Source organism: Parambassis ranga, chromosome 8, assembly GCF_900634625.1.
Source record: "Parambassis ranga chromosome 8, fParRan2.1, whole genome shotgun sequence".
NCBI lineage: Eukaryota > Metazoa > Chordata > Actinopteri > Ambassidae > Parambassis > Parambassis ranga.
In genome coordinates, this window is record NC_041029.1 from 10,284,702 (window position 1) to 10,304,796 (window position 20,095).

Genomic DNA, 20,095 nt, shown 5'->3' on the forward strand with positions numbered 1-20,095 from the left:
AATCAAAGTAGACCAATACTTTTATCACTGATAGCTAAATGGTACAAAGGTTCCACAGATGATTGAAATATTGAGGTTTCACACAACAATGAGAGGTGTGGGAGGTACATCTCTGTCGTGTCATGAGTGTTGCTTTGAACAGTGTGTTAATTGAGATGAAGCAGAATTATTGTGTTGTTTTTGGGCCAGAGGGATGTTATTGGAGCATGTCTACCTGTCCCGTCATGCATAGCTAATATTAAATCCCCAGGGAGCCCTAATAAGGCATTTACCCACAGCCAATGAACACACTGGCCTTGGCTACAGTACACATGGCACAAAGCTTTATACACAAAAGGCTGGCCGACATATGAACACATCAGTATGACAATGACTGTGAAACTGCATTGAACACACACATGTTTTTTTTTGTTTTTAAGATTTTGGAGACAATCGTGGAGGTGGGAAGAGAAGCAGCAGTTTTCCATTCAGTTAGTCAAAGTTAAGCAGAAACCGCAGTGCACAGATGTTTTGTTGGAGCGATATCAAGTGGTTAGTTTTGTTTGTTTGTTTGTTTACATTGTTTATTAGTATTGATCTTTTTGTGAGCACTCATCCTTATCCCACAGTTTGTTACTGATGTTCTTCTTTTACTTGCACACCTTTTTTTAATATCTTTCACTGATTTGTACAGATAAAATTACATAGCAAAGTGTCTTTTTTTTCTCTGAACCATACAGTAACTATGGAAGAATCCGTGTCTGATAAAAAGTCCACACACTCATACTAATTTAACATAAATAAAAGTGATTTTTTTTCTTCTTTTTATTATGTTGTGAGAGTCCTTTGTGCAGCAACATGATGCTACGATCCCCAGCAGCATCTTCCTTTTGTCAGCGGAGGAGGAACATCCGTAATACTGGAGCATCCATCAGACTCCGCCTGATCTAACAAAACAGCCCTTTGCTTTTCTTCAGATCAATTTGCTTCCAACTTGGGAGGGAGGCATATTCATCTCTCTTCATTTCCAAAATAGTCTGAAACATAATTGCAGTGATTTATTTAAGAGAGAAATCCTTTTATAAATAGAAAGAAAACAAATATTCCTCTCAGAATGTATCATTAGATTATAAGTATGAGATGCTTATATTTATCTGCAACTTCTGGTGAACACTGCCGCCTGCTGGTTAAAAGCCCTCACTGCATACTTTTGCATTAATTTACCTGGAAGTCCTGGTCAGACAGATAGACCTCCAGGTGCTGGGGGTCCACTCCTTCAGGTAAGGGGCACCGCAGCAGCTCTTCCAGAGGGTACTGGGTCTTCATGAGCTGGGCCAGGGCGTCCTGCACCAAGGTCAGCTTCATTCGCCCCGTGTCGCCCTGGTACATATACCAAACAACACCCTGACATTGATAAATGGTCTGCAAGACAGGCAATATCTGGTGGGTCTAGGTTATGTTTCAGAATATTTTTCAGCAAATTGCAAAAGAAAAACGCATAAATTTGATGTGACAAAAATCCCAAACATCCTATTAAGACTTAACCAATGTGACTAACTGAAATAAGTGCATTTCTTTCTCCTTGTGGTCAGACAACAAAAATAAAACAGGAAGACAAACACTCACAGGTCAGAAACGTACCAAACAACAAATCAATTTGAAAGTTTTGAAGGATCTGTAAAATTATAGCTACCAGTCTCCAAATAACACATTTGTTTACCCTAAGCATCGTCCTTAAAGCTTCTTGTGCACACTCACATGATGAGTCATATTTGACACCAACAATTTTATGTGACAGAAAAGGCATTTTAACAAGGCTACACACAATTCTTTCAGGACAAAAGCCATTTATAGAACAATCTCAGTTTTCACTGCTTCAGTGTGAGGGTGATTTTTCTGCTACATCCAGAGAAATATGAAGGATGACAAACAATAACAGCTGAACAACAGGAGTACACAACATCTGATCTCACCTCCAGGTGAAAAACCTGTTCCCGTAGATGCATGTTTACCTGTGCGTGGCGTCCCAGGCTTCTCTCCCAGCGGGGAAAGACATTAGTGAAGGTGAGAGGTTCCAACCCCTCAAAGATGAGGTAGGCCTGTGGTGGCCTTCTTGGGTTCATCTCTAGAATACAGAGCATAAAAAGCCACTTTTTTTTAACCTTAAATAGAAGCCACAGTGCTGTCATGCAGAACATTTTTAACCTCCCCACCTCTGCAGTACTGCAGCGCTGTCTGCATGGCACACTTTCTCTCATTATGCCAGAGGGTCCAGGCCGAGGCTGAGCTCTCCGTCTGCTCGGGCTGACCTTTTTGCCACAGGTAGACCTCCAGACGGTTGTCAAGCAGGAACAAGGCTGGAAGGCAGACGATAAAGAGGGGAATAATTGGACTGTAAAGTAAAATTAGATTAGATTAGGTCTACATTCCTGTGGTAAAATTAAATAACAGAGAGAATTTTTACCTTTTCTTCTTATTATATCATTCAATAGGATAGAATAATACTTCATCCATCCTCATACAAATGAACAATTTTATTTCTATTGGATTCCCTAAGATAAGCAAGCTCATATTCATTGTTTAGGTTTGTCCTCAATTAAAAAAGGACAGTTAGAGGAAATTAGGAGATGTCAGATGTTAGCTTGGTGCCTGCTCTCACCTGGTTGTGGTACAGAATACAGACTCTCCTGTACAAAGGGCATTGCCATCACAAGGCCCGGCAGCCGAGCTGGACACTGAAGCTCCTCGGCCTTAAAACTTCCAGAGGAGGTACTCAGATAGAAGAGGCGAGGTGTGAAGTTATACTTGCCCGGATCTACCAGAGGACAGAAAATGTGGCTTCTTATATGATTTTTTTATGAGGAACAACAACAGTGACAATAGTGTGTGTCGTGTTGAAACCTTGAAGCATGCAGTCGTAGGCCTTCCTGTCCATCTGCCCAAGAGCTGTCCAGAACTCTGCAGGTTCTGAACCTTCCTCCACAACCTCCACCTTCACAGGGCTGCTTTTTCTGAGACCCAGCTCTGGTGGACACCTAACACACACACAAATATTAAAAGTTTTAAAATACTGCTAGTCTTAATTATTGATGATCAATGATGTCCACCCAGATGATGTAACTTACGTCTGTGTGAGACGTTCCACAGTCCTCTTGCTGACTTCTTTGGTGCTGCTGTGAGCTTTACAGCCATTCCAGAGGTACAGCACCCCCTGCTGGCTATTCAGCAAGACAACCGAGCCCCTGGACCTTAGACCAGCACAGCAGCACTCCACCTCTAACAGCAAACCCTCCTCTGGCAGCTCCCCTCGCACACAGAACAGACGCCAATCTGTGACCAAGGAAACATTTAAAAAAATCATTTTACAACATGAAGAAGGGGTACAGGAACAGATACTTCACATAAAAGCAAACTGATTTTACTGCACCTGCATTCGTAGCAGCTTCCTCTCTCCTGCCCATGTGAATGACCAGACCTCCCTGAAACAGCTGCAGGAAACAAGGAGGTTCCTTTCCCTGAGGTACCACCACCTTCAGAATCAAACACAACAAGAGCCCTGCTTAAAAACGTTACCATAGTTACAATAATGATCCTCTATTGTGATGACTCTGACCTGTGACCCATCATGGTTCTTCATCCCAATGGACAGGAAAGCAGCTGTGTCCCGCCCACTCACACTGGAGTTCCGCCCTCGCCACAAAAAGAAGGCGGTGTATTCCTTTGGACCAATGTCACACTCATCAGAGCTGTCTATAACAAAAATATGAATCATCAATAAAGTGCAAAAAAAGATTCAAATTGCAGAACAGGTGTTAGTGTCGTCATCAACACAGACCAACAGTGTTGATGCTGTATGTCCAGCGGATGACATAGGAGTCTCCTTCATGAAGCTGTCCGGTGCTCTCCACTGGGATCTCACTGTCGTCAAACTCCTGGACATGCCAGGTGTCCACTGCTAGAGTTTCCAGCTCCATCTTACGTCCTTCCTCCATCATGATAACACCATGGCCTCTCTGGACATCGACCCCGGACAGCACAGTGTGGATGACACTGTCCCCTTCCAACGACTGACCAGACACTAAAACTTTGGCATCACAGGGACTGAGGACATCTGAGGACGGGGACACAGGCTGGGACAACTGAGCTGGGACGGACTGCAGAGAAGACAGCAGACGTTCAGACTTTGAACATATTGGTTTAGCAACATGAATGTAAAGTGTGCTGCATTATGAATAAACCACTGAACTGTGAGATGAACCTGCGTCTCGTCTCTGATTGTAGCAGCTTCTTCTTTACTGACTCCACTCCTGCATGTCCAGTCCAGGAACTTCTCCCTGAACAGAGCCGTCTCATTGTGCTGAGAGAGGACACCAAACAGAGCCCATACAGGACGGCCCTCACCTCTCCTGTGATAAATAAATCAGGTCTAGACTTACGCAGGATTTAATAGCATGGACACATAGCTGTCTAAGGGTCTCTCTATGTGCAGTGTGGTCATTTATTGTATGAACTTAGCATCTGTAGTGGATCTGACTGGTTCTCCAATAAGCACAGTAAACATAATGTTGTATACACGTAGTGCACAGTGAGAAAAGGCAGCTCTTGTTGTTTATATTACATGGAATAATAGGTAAAGTAGCTGCTGTGGCACAGATCTTTTCATTGCCTGCAGTGTGTACACTCACAGCTGAATGCTGGGGTTACTCTGAGTGGGATCCAGTGGGTTGACTCGACAGTTGCTGTAGTCATAGGCACCGACCCACACTTGATTAGTCAGCTGAAGAGCAACATTTCTCCTCCTGAGGGACACATCCTGTCCATGCCACAGATACACCTCACTGCCGAAATCAAACACCAGGGCCTGGACACACACAGACACACACACACAAGACAATTATGAGCTGGTTAAAAACTTCCTGAAGTATGTGTGAAATATAAAACTGAATAAACAGTCAGGAAAAGGAAAGCTGAGACCTCAGAGGAGCCCAGCAGGGAGATGCTGGGAGTGGAGGCCCAGGCTTGTTCATGAGGCACCAGTCTGTTCTCCACCAGCCTGTAAACACAGTTAGACTCCACCACACCGCACTCATAGAGCTCATCCTCCTCTGGTGCACCTGCTCCTGTGTGGAGAATCAGAAACACAAAAATATGACATACAGTCCATGTTCTATAATATTCCACTTGGACACAGTCAAATCACATAAATTAATTAAATATATAAAAGCACGTGACCTCTTACCTCTGTATTGCGTTCTTCCTCCTAGAAGACTCCAGAAGTCTGCAGCAATGCTGCTGTCAGAGTTCAGTCCCTCCTTCAGATGGACAACCTGGACGGCCTGACATCCGAGGTCCCTCTGGCTCTGGAGGAAGGATGCCAGCTCTAAAGCCTAAGAAACAAATTCCAGTGAACACAGGGATTAAAAATAGTTAACATAATTAAAATTAGGAATTTCCACAGCAAATAATGATAATTAGTGTGATTTTATTCAGCTTTATGCATTCTGTAGCATGAAATTCACTTTAAAATAGGCGTTAAATTATTACAATATAATTTCCATCAGAATTCTCCACTGAGAATATTTGTAATTTCATGAATGAACGGATATTTACTGGCAAACAGGAGCATGTATTTGATTCATATCAGTGGAGGAGGATTTTAATGCATGTATAAAAGTAAACATGTTATTTCTTTTTACCCTGGGCTAATTGTATTGCAAATAATATCCTGCCATGATTACAAATAAGCACATTACTGCATATTGTTGTCTTTGTTATTATTACCTTTGCCTTTTCCTGTTCGTTGGCAAACTCTCCACTCCACAGGATGCAGTGCTCTGGTGTGACCAGCAGGAAGCAGTCTCCACTGTTCAGTGACCGCGCTGAGGGCTCAACCAGACGGACCTGAACATGCCGCCTACCTGTCATCACAGGTGCTTGTTAATATAAACACCAGCTCTATCACAAAGACATCCATGTGCACGGATGAACCGAATCTTTCCCTGCCTTTGATGTGGATGAGCATCAGACTGCTGAAGGGAGGGTACGTTTTGATTGTCTCAGCATCTGAGTGAGAGAAGCAGTCTACAAGATGTGACTCAGACGAGTTCTTAGACTCTAAAGAGAGGAAAACACAACATAAGGCAATTGGGCTGCAATAAGAAAATCAAAGTAAAAAGAAAAGAAGGAAAGTGAGCTCACTCTTCTCTGCTTGGATTCTCTCCTCAGCAGCTGTGTTTACTCTTTCCCCCATGTAGTAGTCCTGCCTGATGTCCTCTCTGGCTGCCAGAGCCCTCAGTGGGTTTCTGGAGCCCTGAGTCCGACGGGACGGACGTACTGCCCGCCTGTGTTCTGCAACAGCTGAGGTCAGTCTGAACACACACACACAAAAATAAATTTCGATTCAGACAATACGCAGTCACTGTGAGTAACAAAAACATGTCAAATAAAATCAATTAGTTTGTGTGCAAGCATTGAATGATTAAAAATAAATTTTTCAATCAACTCAAATCATAAACATCAATGTTTTGTCATAGAAAACTCTCACAGTCAATGTACCACAGCTTTATAGAGGAGCAGCTGTCTGATGTCACAGGTGGCGTGCCTGATATTTGCCTGTTTCCAAATGACATTACACAGTAAAACCTGTTCTGTATGTAAATTGGCTTCACAGCTGACAGTCAGCCTAGTGAGCCGCCATGCAAACACCCTTTTGTCCTGTTCAGCCATGTTTTGTTTATTTAATGTTATTCACATGGAAAACAGGAACATTCTGACCTCCTATTTTAAATAAAACGTACAATTTGTCTTTTCTTTCCCAAGATGATTAAGTTTAAAAGATGTAAAAAAAAAGTCACCAGCAGATGTCTCTGTTACAGCACAGAGGCGGAGAGGACAGGTGTTTGTAAAATGATCATGAATTCATCACAACCCTGTTGAAGTAATCAATATAAAGCTTTGTTCCAACCTGTGCTAAAAATTGGACTCACATGGGTGTGTTGGTCTGGCAGAGGATGTCCAGGTCCTGCTCAGTTTCTGTGGGAGCAGAAGGAGGGGACTGCTCGCTAAAGAAACCTCCACCACATATGTTCGATTCCTGTCCAGGTGTCTCCACCCTCCCCTCCTGAGGAGCTGTAACACAGACACAAATGTAAACATCACAGATCTTTATTGATGAGCTGATTCTGCTCTCCTTGGTGGTTTAGATCTTACCGTCCAATTCCGCCACAGGCTGTGTGGAGATCTCTGCTGAGAAAATCAAACTGTCAGAAACGTGGTTGTCAGAAGTTTTTATTATTTACACTAAAGCTACTCTGACCTTCATACGTGCATGATGAAACTTCTGTAGACTGTCTCCTGTTGTGAGAGACATCATTTCTGTCTGGATCAGGAGATCCAGCATCTATAAGCAGAAAACACAGAATACAAATCAAAGAGGTAAGCATACACTGTAGTATGAGCATGAGAATAAAAACCAGAGTAAACTGACCTATTCTAGTCACGCATGCAGCCTCATGTTCTTTGCTTTCCTGCTGTGAATTTATGTCTTCGGCTTCTGAGATCTCATGCTCAGCTCCTTTAGTCTGCACAGCCAGAGAAACAGAACTGTAAGGGCGCATATGAGCTCCTCTATAAACACCAAAAACAGCAAAAGTAAATGCAGGGATGTGTCACCTTCTGTCTCCACTGGGGCTGACTCAAGTTCTTTGTAGGGGAGGCGACTTCTTGTGCCTCAAAAGACAGATTAGTCTGGGGGTAAGAAGAAAATGGAATGCATGGATAAGAAGGTAGACAGGTGAGGCCAGAAGAAGCAAACTGAGACATAAACTTTTAATCCATCTGCACGATGCACATGCTTAACAGAGAGGTGTGGTGTGTGGATATGATACCTTTCTGTCTAAAATTGGGCATAAGGAACAAATGCATGAGAGAACTGTGAGCACACAATTAAACAGAAAGTGTAAAACGAGAGTCGCAAAGTGTCACTTCATCATTTCCAGACAAATATCTCACTGCAGGAGACAAAGCTGACTCGTTAGCATGAGTGAAACTTCACACGCTGGCTGTAAAAATCACATCCACCTGTGAATCTGTGCCATGACAAGAACTTTCCACTGCAGTGCAGAAACACTCCAAATCAGCCACCCAGCGGCTCACACAGTTACCTGGTTGAAACACATGATATACTGGGGCGTACTGATAGAATAGACAGAGGCAAAGACGGGCTCCTGGGAGAGAAGACAGAGGGCCAGGCTAAAGATATTTAAACAGGCTAGATTTTAGACTGATAGGTTTCAATTCATTAGTCAAAGTCTTACCCAGCACTGAGTGTTGATGCACTCATCATTAAGATTTTCTGACTCTTCCTGCTGAGAATAGCACAAAAAACAGACATAAACAGAAAGACTGAATCATAAACTTGTGTGCACACCTACAGTGGCATCAGCCTGCTGCAGCTGAGATTCAGGTCATTAAAGCGGTCGACATTTAACCACCAGTATAATCGGTCTGTTTTACATTCCACATGACGCTCTGAGACAGTCAGATCCATCCGAGTACATAAACACTAACTAGTCTCAGTGTATTCCCCAGTAACTTAACGCTGAACGCAAGACATTTAGCACATACCAAATCCAAAGTGCTGCCACTGAGAGACGCTATATCTGGTTTCGGTGGTGTGTCAGCCTAATCTACCAGCTTTCTTTGTGTCACTTTAAAGCTGGCCGAAACAGTGCACTCAGTGACCTATAAACAGCTAGAGGCAATATGTTCCTATGGATACAAGCTTTCAATCCAAATATATAACATCATAGTTCAAAAAGGTGTGATGCTTTTTTAAAATCAGTTTATATAGCCAGTTGTCCTCCCATTCATTTTATTATCACAGTGATTATATCAATCCTGTTCAACATGCTGCACTGCATACTACACGATGGTCACTGCTGAACTGCTGATTATTGTCCCTCTCTACTGGGAGCTTGGATTGTGCCGGCTCCCTTAAGGGACTTGTGATAATGGAGGATTTACAAATGTGAGGTGAACCCTTTCCACTACAAAGAACAAATCCAGTCCGCTGAGAAAAAGGAGCTCTTTGGAATGTTTTGCAGAGCTTTGCTCTCCAGTACTAGTATGAGGAATAAAAAGGGATGCAGCACTATTTTAAGTCTATCTTCCTCATCTTTTTCAACACCAGATCTTACTGACTTGTAGAAGAAGACATGTTTCTGTGTCTCACCTGATGCCTGCTGCTGCTGCTGCTGGTTGTATCCTGCGTTTTTGGAATACAATCTGCCGGGGTGACATGAACGAGTCCTGTGGCTTTGGTTTCTCCATCCATCTTCCTCACACTGTCTGGCTCCTCTTCTTGCCTTTTGGACGAGTAAATTACACTTTTGGCGTCACACATTAATGCATACTATCTCATATAACACAAAGACACAGTGCACATGGACTTACTGGACTCTGTTTCCCACAGATGACAGGGTCTGTTCCTGTGGTTCGGTCTGACAGGGCCTCTCCTCCTGAGGAGCATCCTGCTCAGGCATGGCTCTTACTGGTGTGCAAGCAATAGTTTCCCTTCTGTTCCGACCCCTCTGTCTCCATGGAGCAGCAGTCCCCTCTTCACGTCTCACTCTTCGTGGTGCCGCAGAAATCTCCTGCCTCTCACTTTCCTCCGTCCTCCCATGCATCACTGCTTCTCCACAGCCTCCACCATTCTGCTGGTGGCTGATGGGTGTATCCACTTGACCACCCTCCATTCTGCTCCACTCCGGGCCTGCAGAGCGGCTCTTCTTCAGGATTCCCTTCAAAGCCGGCTCAGAGTCATAGCGCTGCAGGCCCTGCTGGGTGGGACCTGGGTCTCCGGGAGTGGGGCAGACCTCTGGTCTTGGCTGGGAGAGACGTAACTCACTGGGTTTTAGGTTGACAGATGAGCCCTGCTGTCTGTCAGTCAGATCAGGGGACAAACAGAAGGCAGGAAGCTGGATGGGGCCTTTCTGGAGCTAAAGATGAATAACAAGTCCAGTGAAACACAAATATTACAGGTAGAAACATAACAATGGCTGCTGTTCTGTTGTTATTTATGCTCTGGTTTTTCTTACTCACCAGACTGACCTCCTCTACAGTGATGGGCTGTGTGCGGTACCGAGCACCCTTCTGCCTTCGCCTCTCTGGGGGCCCATCAGCCGGGCTGGCCCCAAGCCTCCCGGGAAGAGACAGTTTGTTGAAGAGGGCTAGCTTCTCGCTCATACTCAGCTTGCAGCTCTCATCGCCGTCCTCTGCTGACTCAGCCTGGACAGAGGGGACTTCCACTGGAGGTGCTGGTTTGGGAGCACTGCAGGTTTAAAACAGTCAAATAAGTCTTTATGCGAATCTCTTCTTCCCAGTCACTGGTCTCCAGTGGGCCTCATCACAGCACTGGGCACCATGTGATCTATTTTTAGCTGATATGTCAGATGCAATCCTTCTGCTGGAAATTCCCACTCAAGCATCTCAAAATAGTCTTTAAATGTAAACTGACCTACATTTACTGTATAATACAGGTTTGGTAAGACTGTATCGCCCCCCCACCTGATTGCCACAATTTCTTCACAGGTGATTGGCTGTGTAAGAAAGCGATGGTCGTTGCCACGCCGCGTCCTGCGTTCATGACTGACGCTGCCTGAACGGGGCTTCAGGAGAGCCGAGGCCTCGGGGGCGGCAGACTTCTCCAGCTCCTACAGAGGAGTCAGGGAAGACATTAATGCCAGCACATCATATCAGGTTAGTCTTTGCTGCAGGTGGACCACAACATTCAGGTCATATAATGCAGCAGGCCGTCGATGGACAGCGAACACCTGTTGAAGGGAGTCCACAAAAAAACGGCAGCGTAAACTCCCCTCCTGTTCTATTTGTATGGACAGATGGAGGGAGGGGGAGCGGCTCAGATAGCTGGTGAATAAAGCAGAGATCTGTAAGGTGGAGCAGCTTGGCTACTTGCTATATGGCAGTGCAACAGGTCACAGTGTAACCAGAGACCTGCTGGCTTCAGTTACCTCCCTGCCTGCCTCCACAGAGGAGCAGGGCTAATTATAACACAGCTGCTGTGGTTGTTAATGGCCATACAGCGTCTGGCACATTTTCACCTGATGCTTGAGGAATAAAACCGTTCAGGAGCCGACATGTTTGAAGGCCTCACTGTATGTTTCATCTTCTGCATACATTCAGACCCAATCATCAGGACTCTGCGGGCTTCAGTGCTATTTTAAATTTGCACTGATCACACTATAAATTTAGTCTGTCTTTTAATAAGTACCAGTGAAAACAGTGTAACATCACAGCAAACAGTGTATCCATGGACAGCACCTGTTTGGCCATTCATATTCCCCCCGGCATGATCAGGTTGTGTTCTGCGTGCTCAGCGCTGGCTCACCATGCCTCTCAAATTGTAAGGTGAGCAGACGAGGTGACTGTTTATGGCGGGTGGACCTTCAATATATTCAGTTATAATGGCTACATTCATGTTCTGTCTGGTTAGACAAGTTTATCTAGGAGGTCACGAGCAGAAATAAAGATCATGTTTCAGCAGTGCACACTTACTTTAAACAAAGACATCTTGGCTGCAACACTCATTTTGGCTCTGTCATCTGTTTTCACATCCGCTGTGTGAAACAGAAAAATCATCATGTCACAGAAGAGTTAATGAGAACGACACAGTCTCCGGTTAGCGGCTGGAAATAAAGGTGCTGCCGGTGTTAACACATGCAACTTGAGGTGACATTTCTCAATGGACCGCGCTTGAATTTGATTTTATCAGTTTTTCTGCAAGCATTTATCTTGTCTGATTGACAGGTTTTTTCAGCTTATGGTTGTACAAACAAAAGGAAATATAAAAAAAATCTTTTGCATGTGTCAGTCCAGTGTAAGTCCTGAATGAGTAAATTTTTCCAAAATTCTTCAAAATCTTGACCCCCTCAGGTTTATCCTGTGACTCTGTGGTGGAGGATGAATTCTTAGCCTAGCTTAGCTTAACTTAGCTGCTTGATTGTACTAGATACAGTAACAAAATAAACATGTAATATATCAGATACAGGAGTCCCTTTTATTTGTGCACATACATACCTAAGCACGAAATAGAGTACATTAGCATGAGTACTACCTCCACCACGGGCAGTTATGAATAATTTTAATATACCAGTGCCATTTAACAGTGGTGTAAATACTCAGTAATTCAAACTTTGGTAAGACTTGCTTGTAATCTTTTTATGGTGAGGGGTCAAGAGAAGGACTCTGCTCCACTGCTCCACATGGTTTGTGGGACATAAATCTGTCATCACTGAGGACATTAAACATTGTGAGTTTAAAAATATAACCGGATTTATTTCCTGGGCTAATAAAAACAAATGTATGAAGGCAACCGTGCAAGTTGCACACACACACTAAACATTTGTTGGGTTTTACCTTTGCTGTTCTCCTCTTCTTCTGCATCCAGGAGCCTGGCGGGATAGAAAAAAAGGTGAGGTCATCAGGTGAAATATAAACAGGTAGGTGACGTGGAATTTTTAAAGCAGCTCTTTCCGATGCTGCTTGGAATTTACAATAAGACTCTTTGTGCTTCAGTCTGCAGCCCAGACAACCGAGATACTCATTTTCATATTTACATGGTGGTGAAGGGACACTGTGGAGGCAAACTCATGCAAACCACACAACCCATGGGATTATGTAAAAATGCTCCATAAGACACACCTCAGCTGAATCACATAAACAACAATACAATTCAAAGCCTCATCCTGTAAGATGACACTTGTAGTGTTGTGTGAATGCTTTTATGTGTGTCTATTTTTATGTGGTGATAAAAATATCAACACGCCAAAAACAGCCCACTGCAAACAGCATTTTCTTTGGTAGTAACAGACCAGGTGCCACAGCAAACAGCCCCTACCCGCTGCTCTCCTCCATCTCATTGGCTGTGATTGGCTGTGTCCTGAAGCGTTCGCTGGTCTTGCGACCGCCAATTGACCCTCCTGGGAGGTAACGCCGAGTGCGTCGCCGGCTCCCCTCAGAGCCCGGCTTCACAGCCAGGTCCAGAGAGGAGGTGGCTCGCCCTGCATCAGGGCAGCTACAGTAGTATCCACATACACAGAGCAGGAGGAAGGAAAAAGGGAAGAAGATGCTGAGATAAAAACAAATATAGTCACAGAGGCACACAGACTCATGGTCTGGATCACACCCATGCAGGTGACCCTACACTTTCTCGGGCTGCGCTCCACTCTCCGATTGCTGCAGAAGGGCACTTCTCAACTGGCCCACTGACACCCGTGTGTGGAGCTGCGGAGCGTCGAGTCCGAGAGGGACAGTGGGCCCCTCCTCACTCTGAATGCTGGCAGAGTCCTGGCTGGGGGTGGTGGGAGTGAGGGGAAGGAGGTAAGGGTAGAGAAGTGTGGATCTTTTGGGATGATTGGGATGTTCCAAAACACAAAATAATGAAAGGTGCAATGGAAAAGACTAAAGTTGTAGATAGTTCAGGAACAGCTGGCAGAGTACCAACCAAATGCAACAAAGTAACAGACTGGCTTTAAAATTCCCTGCTGGGACCAACTGATTTAGACCTCTCAGTTTTAATTAGAAACAAAGGCTACAGAGCAACTGGTGGAGTCAAGGATCTGGTCCTGCTGAAAGGTCACTGGTGAGGAGGAGAGTGGGTTTAAATGTTGGTAGTACAGCATAGCCAGCCTGGATTACTAGTGTCTGGAAAATATAACCTACTATGCACAGGTTTGGTACTCAGACACAAATGACACACAGATACCCACAATATGCACAATTACACAAAAGAAGCAAAAGCAAAGAAAAGTGAATGAGATTGCTCTCATGGCTCTGTATAAGAGAGGAACCTTAGTGTTTTAGTCTTGGTACTATGATTCCACAGATAAGTATTAACCATCTATTTAGAAATCTTAGGATAATAAATATAACATGCACTGATGTTAAGGTCAATACTTGCTATGTTAATGCCCACTGCTTGAAGCAGGTGAGAGGTGCTGTCAAGGTTGTGTAGCCAGAGTGGTTTTATTGGTGTTTTGACAACTTGCTCCCCAGCATGCTCAGCAGCAGGAGGAGACATAGACAGCTCCACTACTCTTCCTCTACCTATTTCTTATTCATCAAAATGATGTCAATAGTACTTTTCTCATTTTGTTTTTGCAGCATGGAGTTTTTCCATCATCTCACAAGAAATAATGACCTCATTCAGTCCTGACTCACCTTCTCAGGTAGTTGGTCTCTGGAGGAGTGTCTGCCTCCAATCCATTTGTAAGCTCTGCTTGTGTTCTGCCATTCACTCTTTCACCACGGCCGTCCGAGTTAAACATCCCTCTGTGTGCTGGCTCGTGCACCTCTCTCGAATCTCTCCTCACCCATTTAGAAGGAAGCTCCTCCACTGTGCCGAAGCGTTCAGCCAGCTCTCGCCTCCTCTCAGCCTTGTAGCGGGCAATCCGCTCCGATCTGGGCTCCAGGACCGGATTCTCCATGGCGTCCCTCAGAAGGATTTAACTGACTCTTTACTTCTCAAAAAATTGCAGGAGCATTTATGAACACGAACCAGACGGTGTGATGATTCTCCACTTGAAGGCAAAACACAGCAGCCAGTAAAACTCAGATTCCATCAGATCAAAATAATGTGTTTCGCTCATAGATTCCACCAGTCAGGGGCTGGGAAACACGGTGAGAGGGATGTTTTCCTGAAAGATGAAAAAATGAAACAGTTAAGAAAACATTGTACCACTCAAGCTCAACCTATCTTCCTAGAAAGGCCCATGACGACACTGATGAGCTGCTGCCTTCATTATAATTTAATTTTTTTAACAGTGCATCTCTCATCTAAGTCCATCTCCTTTTCATGTAAGATGACCTGTATCGGGCTGCAGTGCCATGCAGGAATCTCTCCTTGCACTGAAACATAACACCACAGCTCAGCTCCACTTTGGGTCTGCAGGCCTCGGTGGCACTGTGCCTGCAGGCTTCTGCGAAAATGTAAGTAACTGAAGCCGAACAAGTCAACGTTATTTTGTTTAAATGTCACCTAATCCTGCATTTTACTGCTGCATGTCAACACACATGCAATATATGATGAGCTATTTAAATTACGATAGGACACACATACAAACAACACAAGCTATTGCCCCCAGCACCAACAAAGCCTTAAGATCATTCATAAATTGTACAAATGTGGCATGATTTACATTAATTTGCAGCAACTAACCACTGCCCATGTTAACAGATAAGCTCACAAATATGTACAAACATAAATGTGAGTTTGCACGTGTGTCTGTGTGCTTTCCAAAACTGTGGATGTCAGCATTCCAGGAAGCACAATAGAGCCCGAACAAAGAGGTGTGAGCCACAGACTTAGTACATGAGATAGATGCTCAATGGTCCTGATGGCAGCAGAGTTAAAAGATCAGTTTCACTGCTGCCCTCAAACTGCTGGGAAGACATACAGTGAGACACTACACAGCACAAAACATCAATAACCTGAAGCCAAAGGAAGGCTTCCTTTGCAGTCAATGTCAGCTGAACAGTGCAGATTTAAAATGATTGAGACAAGACCAACCAGAACAGGAAGAACTCACCCCCCCTGTTCAGACCCAAAGAGAGAGCAACACCCGGGCATCCCCAGTCTCACTGACGCCACACTCCTTTCTGGTTTTTTTGCTGGCAAAACATGAGTAAGAGTTGAGTGTGGCCACACTTGTGTACAGAGCAAAAGTCATGTGATGAGCTGGAGGACTGTTGATTGGAGGGGAGGTTGCCATTGAGGCTCAACAGGGATCATGGACATCTAATCCAGTGGCACTAGTTGACACTAGCTTGAAATGAAGCCAGTGGATGAGCAAAGAGAGCTGATTCTCTAGCTGTTGTCTGGGATCTGAACTTTAGCAGTGATAGCATATTCTAATGAATATGCTTTCATCAAGTTAGACAGAGACCAACATACATTTAAATCTCACATCCCTACAACTTTCACTGACCTGTATCTGAAACGTTTCTATGGCAACTGTCAACTTTCTAAAAAACCGATTTCCCTTCTGGATTCAGATGAGCAAAATGTTACATAACGTACACACTGGGGCCTGAATGTAAACCAGATTAAAAGGTTGGCAAAGATTAAGCCGCCGACCAATTACACCTGCCCTGCCTGCTAAGATACCTGCACTAAAGCCCCCTTGTTGATCTCCATAATTCAAGGACAAATTCTAAAAGGCCTCTCCTGCATGCCACAAATGGAGCCTACTATAATAAATCATGAATGCGGATGGGTTTACACAGCCTCTCGCTGCATTGTCCAGGAGTAACTTACGGCTGTTTTAAATTGTCATCAGCAGCCCCAGACACTGTTAAGCCTTTTAACTGATGTCCACATTACAGGCATGCGGATGGATCTTGTGCTCCCCACATAATCCACTCAACAGCCCCTGGTGAGTTGTACACTTGTCTGTTTGTACGGTAAACACACAAAGTTTATTCATTTGTCCAATAAACAACCGCACAGGATATCAAACCTCTGCTGACAATTCATTTGTTTTTGTCTATTTCAGACGTCCTGTGCTACCAAAGCCGGCTACTTAATGATGCCTTATAATACATTATGTCTATTAAATTTGTATCAGACTAAAATTAATTTTAAAGTTAATTCGGCTGGATTAATGCATTCTCAAAAACAGGAAATCCGTGCGTAAAGTGTGCGTAAAAAGCATTTTGGCACAAAAACAAACACAACTCGCGATACATTCAGAGTGCGACAGTCAGACAGTCACACATTTATTCACAGTGTCTGCACATCTCAGCTATTCTGTCTATTGCGCAGCCCTAACTTTAGCTGGTCAGACAGAACCCCAGGAGGTGACCGTAAAGTTGTTATAAAACACTCAGAACTCGTCTTTGTCTGCCATTCGGTCAACAAACTGTAAATGTCTTGGTTACACACCATGAATGCAGAATGAATTAATACATGGTTACTCACACACAGCGCGCACCGTGAGCCTTCCCTTCCTTCCTCCGCCTGGCGCGGTCCCTGCCCACTGATCCTTCACTGCCGTTGAGTCGCTCCAAATGTAGTCACACTCGCAGCTGTGGATGGCTCTCTCCGTATTATGGGGAAGAGTATAAATAGATGCGCAAAACGCAGGACGCCCCATGCACTGTACGTTTCTCCTGTTGAACTGTGGATTACTGCACAGTTGTAGCAATTCATATGAGGCCCGGGGTCACTTTATGTCAGTCAGTAGATTATCAAGGATTATTAGCTGCATGCCAAGTTGTTTAATTTATAACAGTGAAGTAGAATACTAACACTTACACTGATGACCTCAAACACGCATGTGCAAAAACTTTAAAAACTGAAGACTATGTTCTCCCGCCATGCGAATAAACTAACTGAAAATAAATGCTTAGATTTGTTATATGCTCTACTGCTAAACTACCCTGTAATATATTTCAAAATGGTCACCCCTATTTTCACTGACAGTAACACTGAAGTTTGGTATTTTGGGGTATAGGTAACGTCCAATATCTTTTGATGCCCTGTTAGTGCGTAAACGGCACAACATCGCCACCTTCTGATCACTTTGTGAAATCGCATTAAAAACTGATATAGACACACATCAGTGGTGATGGTGGTGTTGCATTCAAATACAGAGACAGTTATGTGAGAGGTAGTTGTTTATAGAAATGCTTCTTGAATGAACAGTAACTCGTTTAGAGAAATGTCTGAAAATTAGTCAAAACAAACTGTAGTGTAAGCTGTGTTGATTACATAAATATCCTCAAAAAAGTATCAAAAATAAATGTTACATTTCCTTCAATGTTTTCAAGTCTAGAACTTTTAAAACATAAAACATAAACTTAAATGTGTCCATTTTAAAATTCCTAGTTTTAACACTCAGTAACAACAAACAGTAAACATGCACAGTATACTACAAGAGTACATATACTCCCAAAGAACAGTAGGAGAGTGGTAGAATATTTAAAACTGTTAAGAGGGCAGTAAATCATAAATCCAAATATTTCATTCTATTTTGTTCTGGAAGGGGTTTCTTTTTTTGTGCCATGAGATCCACATTCTACAAGTTCGGCATCACAAACTTTTATTTCTTACCAAACCTGACCACAGTCTCTCATGATACTGCTGCTGAACTCTAAGGACTAATAAACATGCCACGCCCTGAACAATGTGGATTTTATGGCAGTTTTATAATTAATATGGCTGACTGCAGAATCCTCGAAATCTTCAGTTCTTCGTAAAGAAAGGATGGGCCAGGGCTTTGGCAGCAGAGATGCGGCCACTTGGTCTGAATGCCAAACATTGCTGCAGGTGAAGAGTTATAGACAATCACTGTGTTTGTAAGCTACTTCTGAATAATGAACTTATTGTCACAATTTTGCTCAGGAGGCTTTGTAATATGACACAGAGACACAAAGGTTGACTCACATTCAGTAGGTCTTTCTCTTCTGCGCCCAGGTTGGGCAGCAGCTTGGTGCAGGAGCCTTCAGGTCCCCACTTGACTGAGTATGAGATCAGGCTGTCCTTAGGCCAGTCCTCCTCACTGGGCAAACCAATCACTCTCAAAAACATAACACAAGAACACAATGAACAGCAACACAGCTGCAGAATAATGACTGAAAAATATGATTATACACTGATGACGCAGAACAAACAGGGATCCCAGGTTATCATTAAAACAAAAACAACAATAAATACTCACTCAAAGATTTTCTGCAGCTGCTGTGCGTCTGTGTATCCCTGAAACAACGGTCTGCAAGACACAACAAAAGTCACACAACAGCTTTATACTCTTTTTCACAACCGCACTAAAGACACAGACCAAGACATTCTTACCTCAAGAGGAAGAACTCAGCAAAGATGCAGCCAGCACTCCAGATGTCTACTGCGGACATGTAAACAGTGTTCAGCAGCACCTCAGGGGCTCGATACCACAGCGTCACCACCTGTGCAGGGTATGGATGAAGTGACAAAAGAATATTTGTCACCTCAGGCCAAAGACCTGAGTACAGTACAAAGAAAAAAAATATATGGATGCAGCTCACTTACACCTGGAGTGAGAGCGATATTAAAGGTGTGGATCCGAGCCAGTCCAAAGTCTGCAATCTTGACTTGTCCACAGCTGCTGACTAGGACGTTTTCTGGTTTTAAGTCCCGGTGCAGGACCATGTTTGTGTGCAAGAAATCCAGACCTCGCAGTAACTGCAACATCATATTCTGGTAGATGCATGATAGAAATCAGCATCCTAACATCCCACTGAGAGCCACAATGGTAAATAAAAATCTGATGAAGATTTCAGACCTTGATACAGTCATGACTCAGGCCAGAAGCCGGAGCTTTTGAGAGGAAGGTGGACAAGTCCTGGTCTATGTATTCCAGCACCACAGTGAGATCCAGACCCGTGTCCACGGGGACAACATGTGCATCCAGCAGCCTGCAGAGCATGTCAGTGAAGTAAAACAGAGGCTTAGAAGGACAGATATATATGTTATAATTACACTTTTTATGTTTATGTGTAAATACAGCCAGTTAAATGACATCACAACAGTTTAATCGTAGTGCATTAGCAGGATAAATAAGGCAGAGCCTTACTTGACTATGTTGGGATGGTTGAAGTTCTCCATTTTGCGCAGCAGCGCCACCTCTCGGATCATGAAGGCAGGGATCCCGGCCTCTGAAGCGGATGCGTTCGCACGTATAATGAATTTCTTCACCGCTAGGAGGCGCCGTGTGTCCCCCACCTCTCTGGCTTTGTACACTCTAGCGTAGGCGCCCTGTCCAACCTCTGCCAGGAGCTCGTAGCTCAGAGGTTTAGTGCCGGTGTCCATTGTCCTTCACGTTCAATTAGCCTGAACTTTCCAGAAAAACGTCAATTTTAGGACGAATGCGGTTTTATATACGTCGCGTTCAGCACGCTTTAGCTGCGGGCGGAGTAAGCTAGCTAACGAGGCTAAATAAATGGGACTTTGCAGGTTTGCTAGTTAAGTATCACCTGTCACAGCGCAGCTGCTAACACACATGTAATGACACCGTTTGATGCAATAAACAATGGTGTTGTTAGTACAATATCTGCTGTTTAC

At 44.0% G+C, this 20,095-nt stretch overlaps 2 protein-coding genes across 9 annotated transcripts; both read right to left on the reverse strand.

The window, feature by feature from the left end:
- Positions 1-2: 2 nt before the first annotated feature.
- svilc (supervillin c) lies at positions 3-17,077 on the reverse strand. Of its 8 annotated transcripts, none has more exons than XM_028412688.1 (34): positions 16,976-17,077; positions 14,218-14,693; positions 13,202-13,348; positions 12,896-13,072; positions 12,415-12,449; positions 11,554-11,615; positions 10,546-10,691; positions 10,081-10,309; positions 9,433-9,977; positions 9,212-9,344; positions 8,295-8,345; positions 8,142-8,204; positions 7,651-7,725; positions 7,466-7,559; positions 7,295-7,378; positions 7,189-7,224; positions 6,966-7,107; positions 6,178-6,347; positions 5,983-6,093; positions 5,761-5,897; positions 5,219-5,366; positions 4,954-5,099; positions 4,665-4,840; positions 4,226-4,385; positions 3,815-4,133; positions 3,593-3,729; positions 3,407-3,509; positions 3,105-3,309; positions 2,881-3,014; positions 2,639-2,794; positions 2,193-2,336; positions 1,992-2,104; positions 1,204-1,359; positions 3-1,016 (listed from the first exon to the last, which is right to left on the reverse strand). In XM_028412688.1, exons 2-34 carry the CDS (start codon positions 14,481-14,483, stop codon positions 927-929), a joined length of 4,890 nt encoding a protein of 1,629 aa, XP_028268489.1. In that variant the 5' UTR covers positions 14,484-14,693; positions 16,976-17,077; the 3' UTR covers positions 3-926. The 8 variants fall into 8 exon arrangements, with proteins under 8 accessions (XP_028268489.1, XP_028268487.1, XP_028268488.1 ...); XM_028412686.1 differs by having other exon boundaries at positions 7,189-7,221; positions 13,202-13,399; XM_028412687.1 differs by having other exon boundaries at positions 4,238-4,385; positions 13,202-13,399.
- A 969-nt stretch (positions 17,078-18,046) lies between these two features.
- cdk21 (cyclin-dependent kinase 21) lies at positions 18,047-19,843 on the reverse strand. The gene is made up of 7 exons (XM_028412731.1): positions 19,608-19,843; positions 19,317-19,449; positions 19,064-19,231; positions 18,851-18,960; positions 18,717-18,767; positions 18,443-18,575; positions 18,047-18,319 (listed from the first exon to the last, which is right to left on the reverse strand). The coding sequence occupies exons 1-7, from the start codon at positions 19,841-19,843 to the stop codon at positions 18,242-18,244; spliced, it is 909 nt and encodes a 302-aa protein (XP_028268532.1). The 3' UTR covers positions 18,047-18,241.
- Between the last annotated feature and the right edge of the window lie 252 nt (positions 19,844-20,095).

Excerpts from the sequence above, each read along its gene's own strand:
- svilc (XM_028412683.1), bottom strand. The coding sequence starts at position 14,483 with ATGGAGAATCCGGTCCTGGAGCCCAGATCGGAGCGGATTGCCCGCTAC. Across the intron at positions 3,510-3,592 it reads AGAACCATGATGGGTCACAG|GTGGTGGTACCTCAGGGAAA; the intron begins GTCAGAGTCATC and ends TTGATTCTGAAG. Across the intron at positions 2,795-2,880 it reads CTACGACTGCATGCTTCAAG|ATCCGGGCAAGTATAACTTC; the intron begins GTTTCAACACGA and ends GTCCTCTGGTAG.
- cdk21 (XM_028412731.1), bottom strand. The coding sequence starts at position 19,843 with ATGGACACCGGCACTAAACCTCTGAGCTACGAGCTCCTGGCAGAGGTT. Across the intron at positions 18,961-19,063 it reads ATATCGCTCTCACTCCAGGT|GTGGTGACGCTGTGGTATCG; the intron begins GTAAGTGAGCTG and ends TACCCTGCACAG. Across the intron at positions 18,320-18,442 it reads AAGAGAAAGACCTACTGAAT|CAATGTTTGGCATTCAGACC; the intron begins GTGAGTCAACCT and ends CTTCACCTGCAG.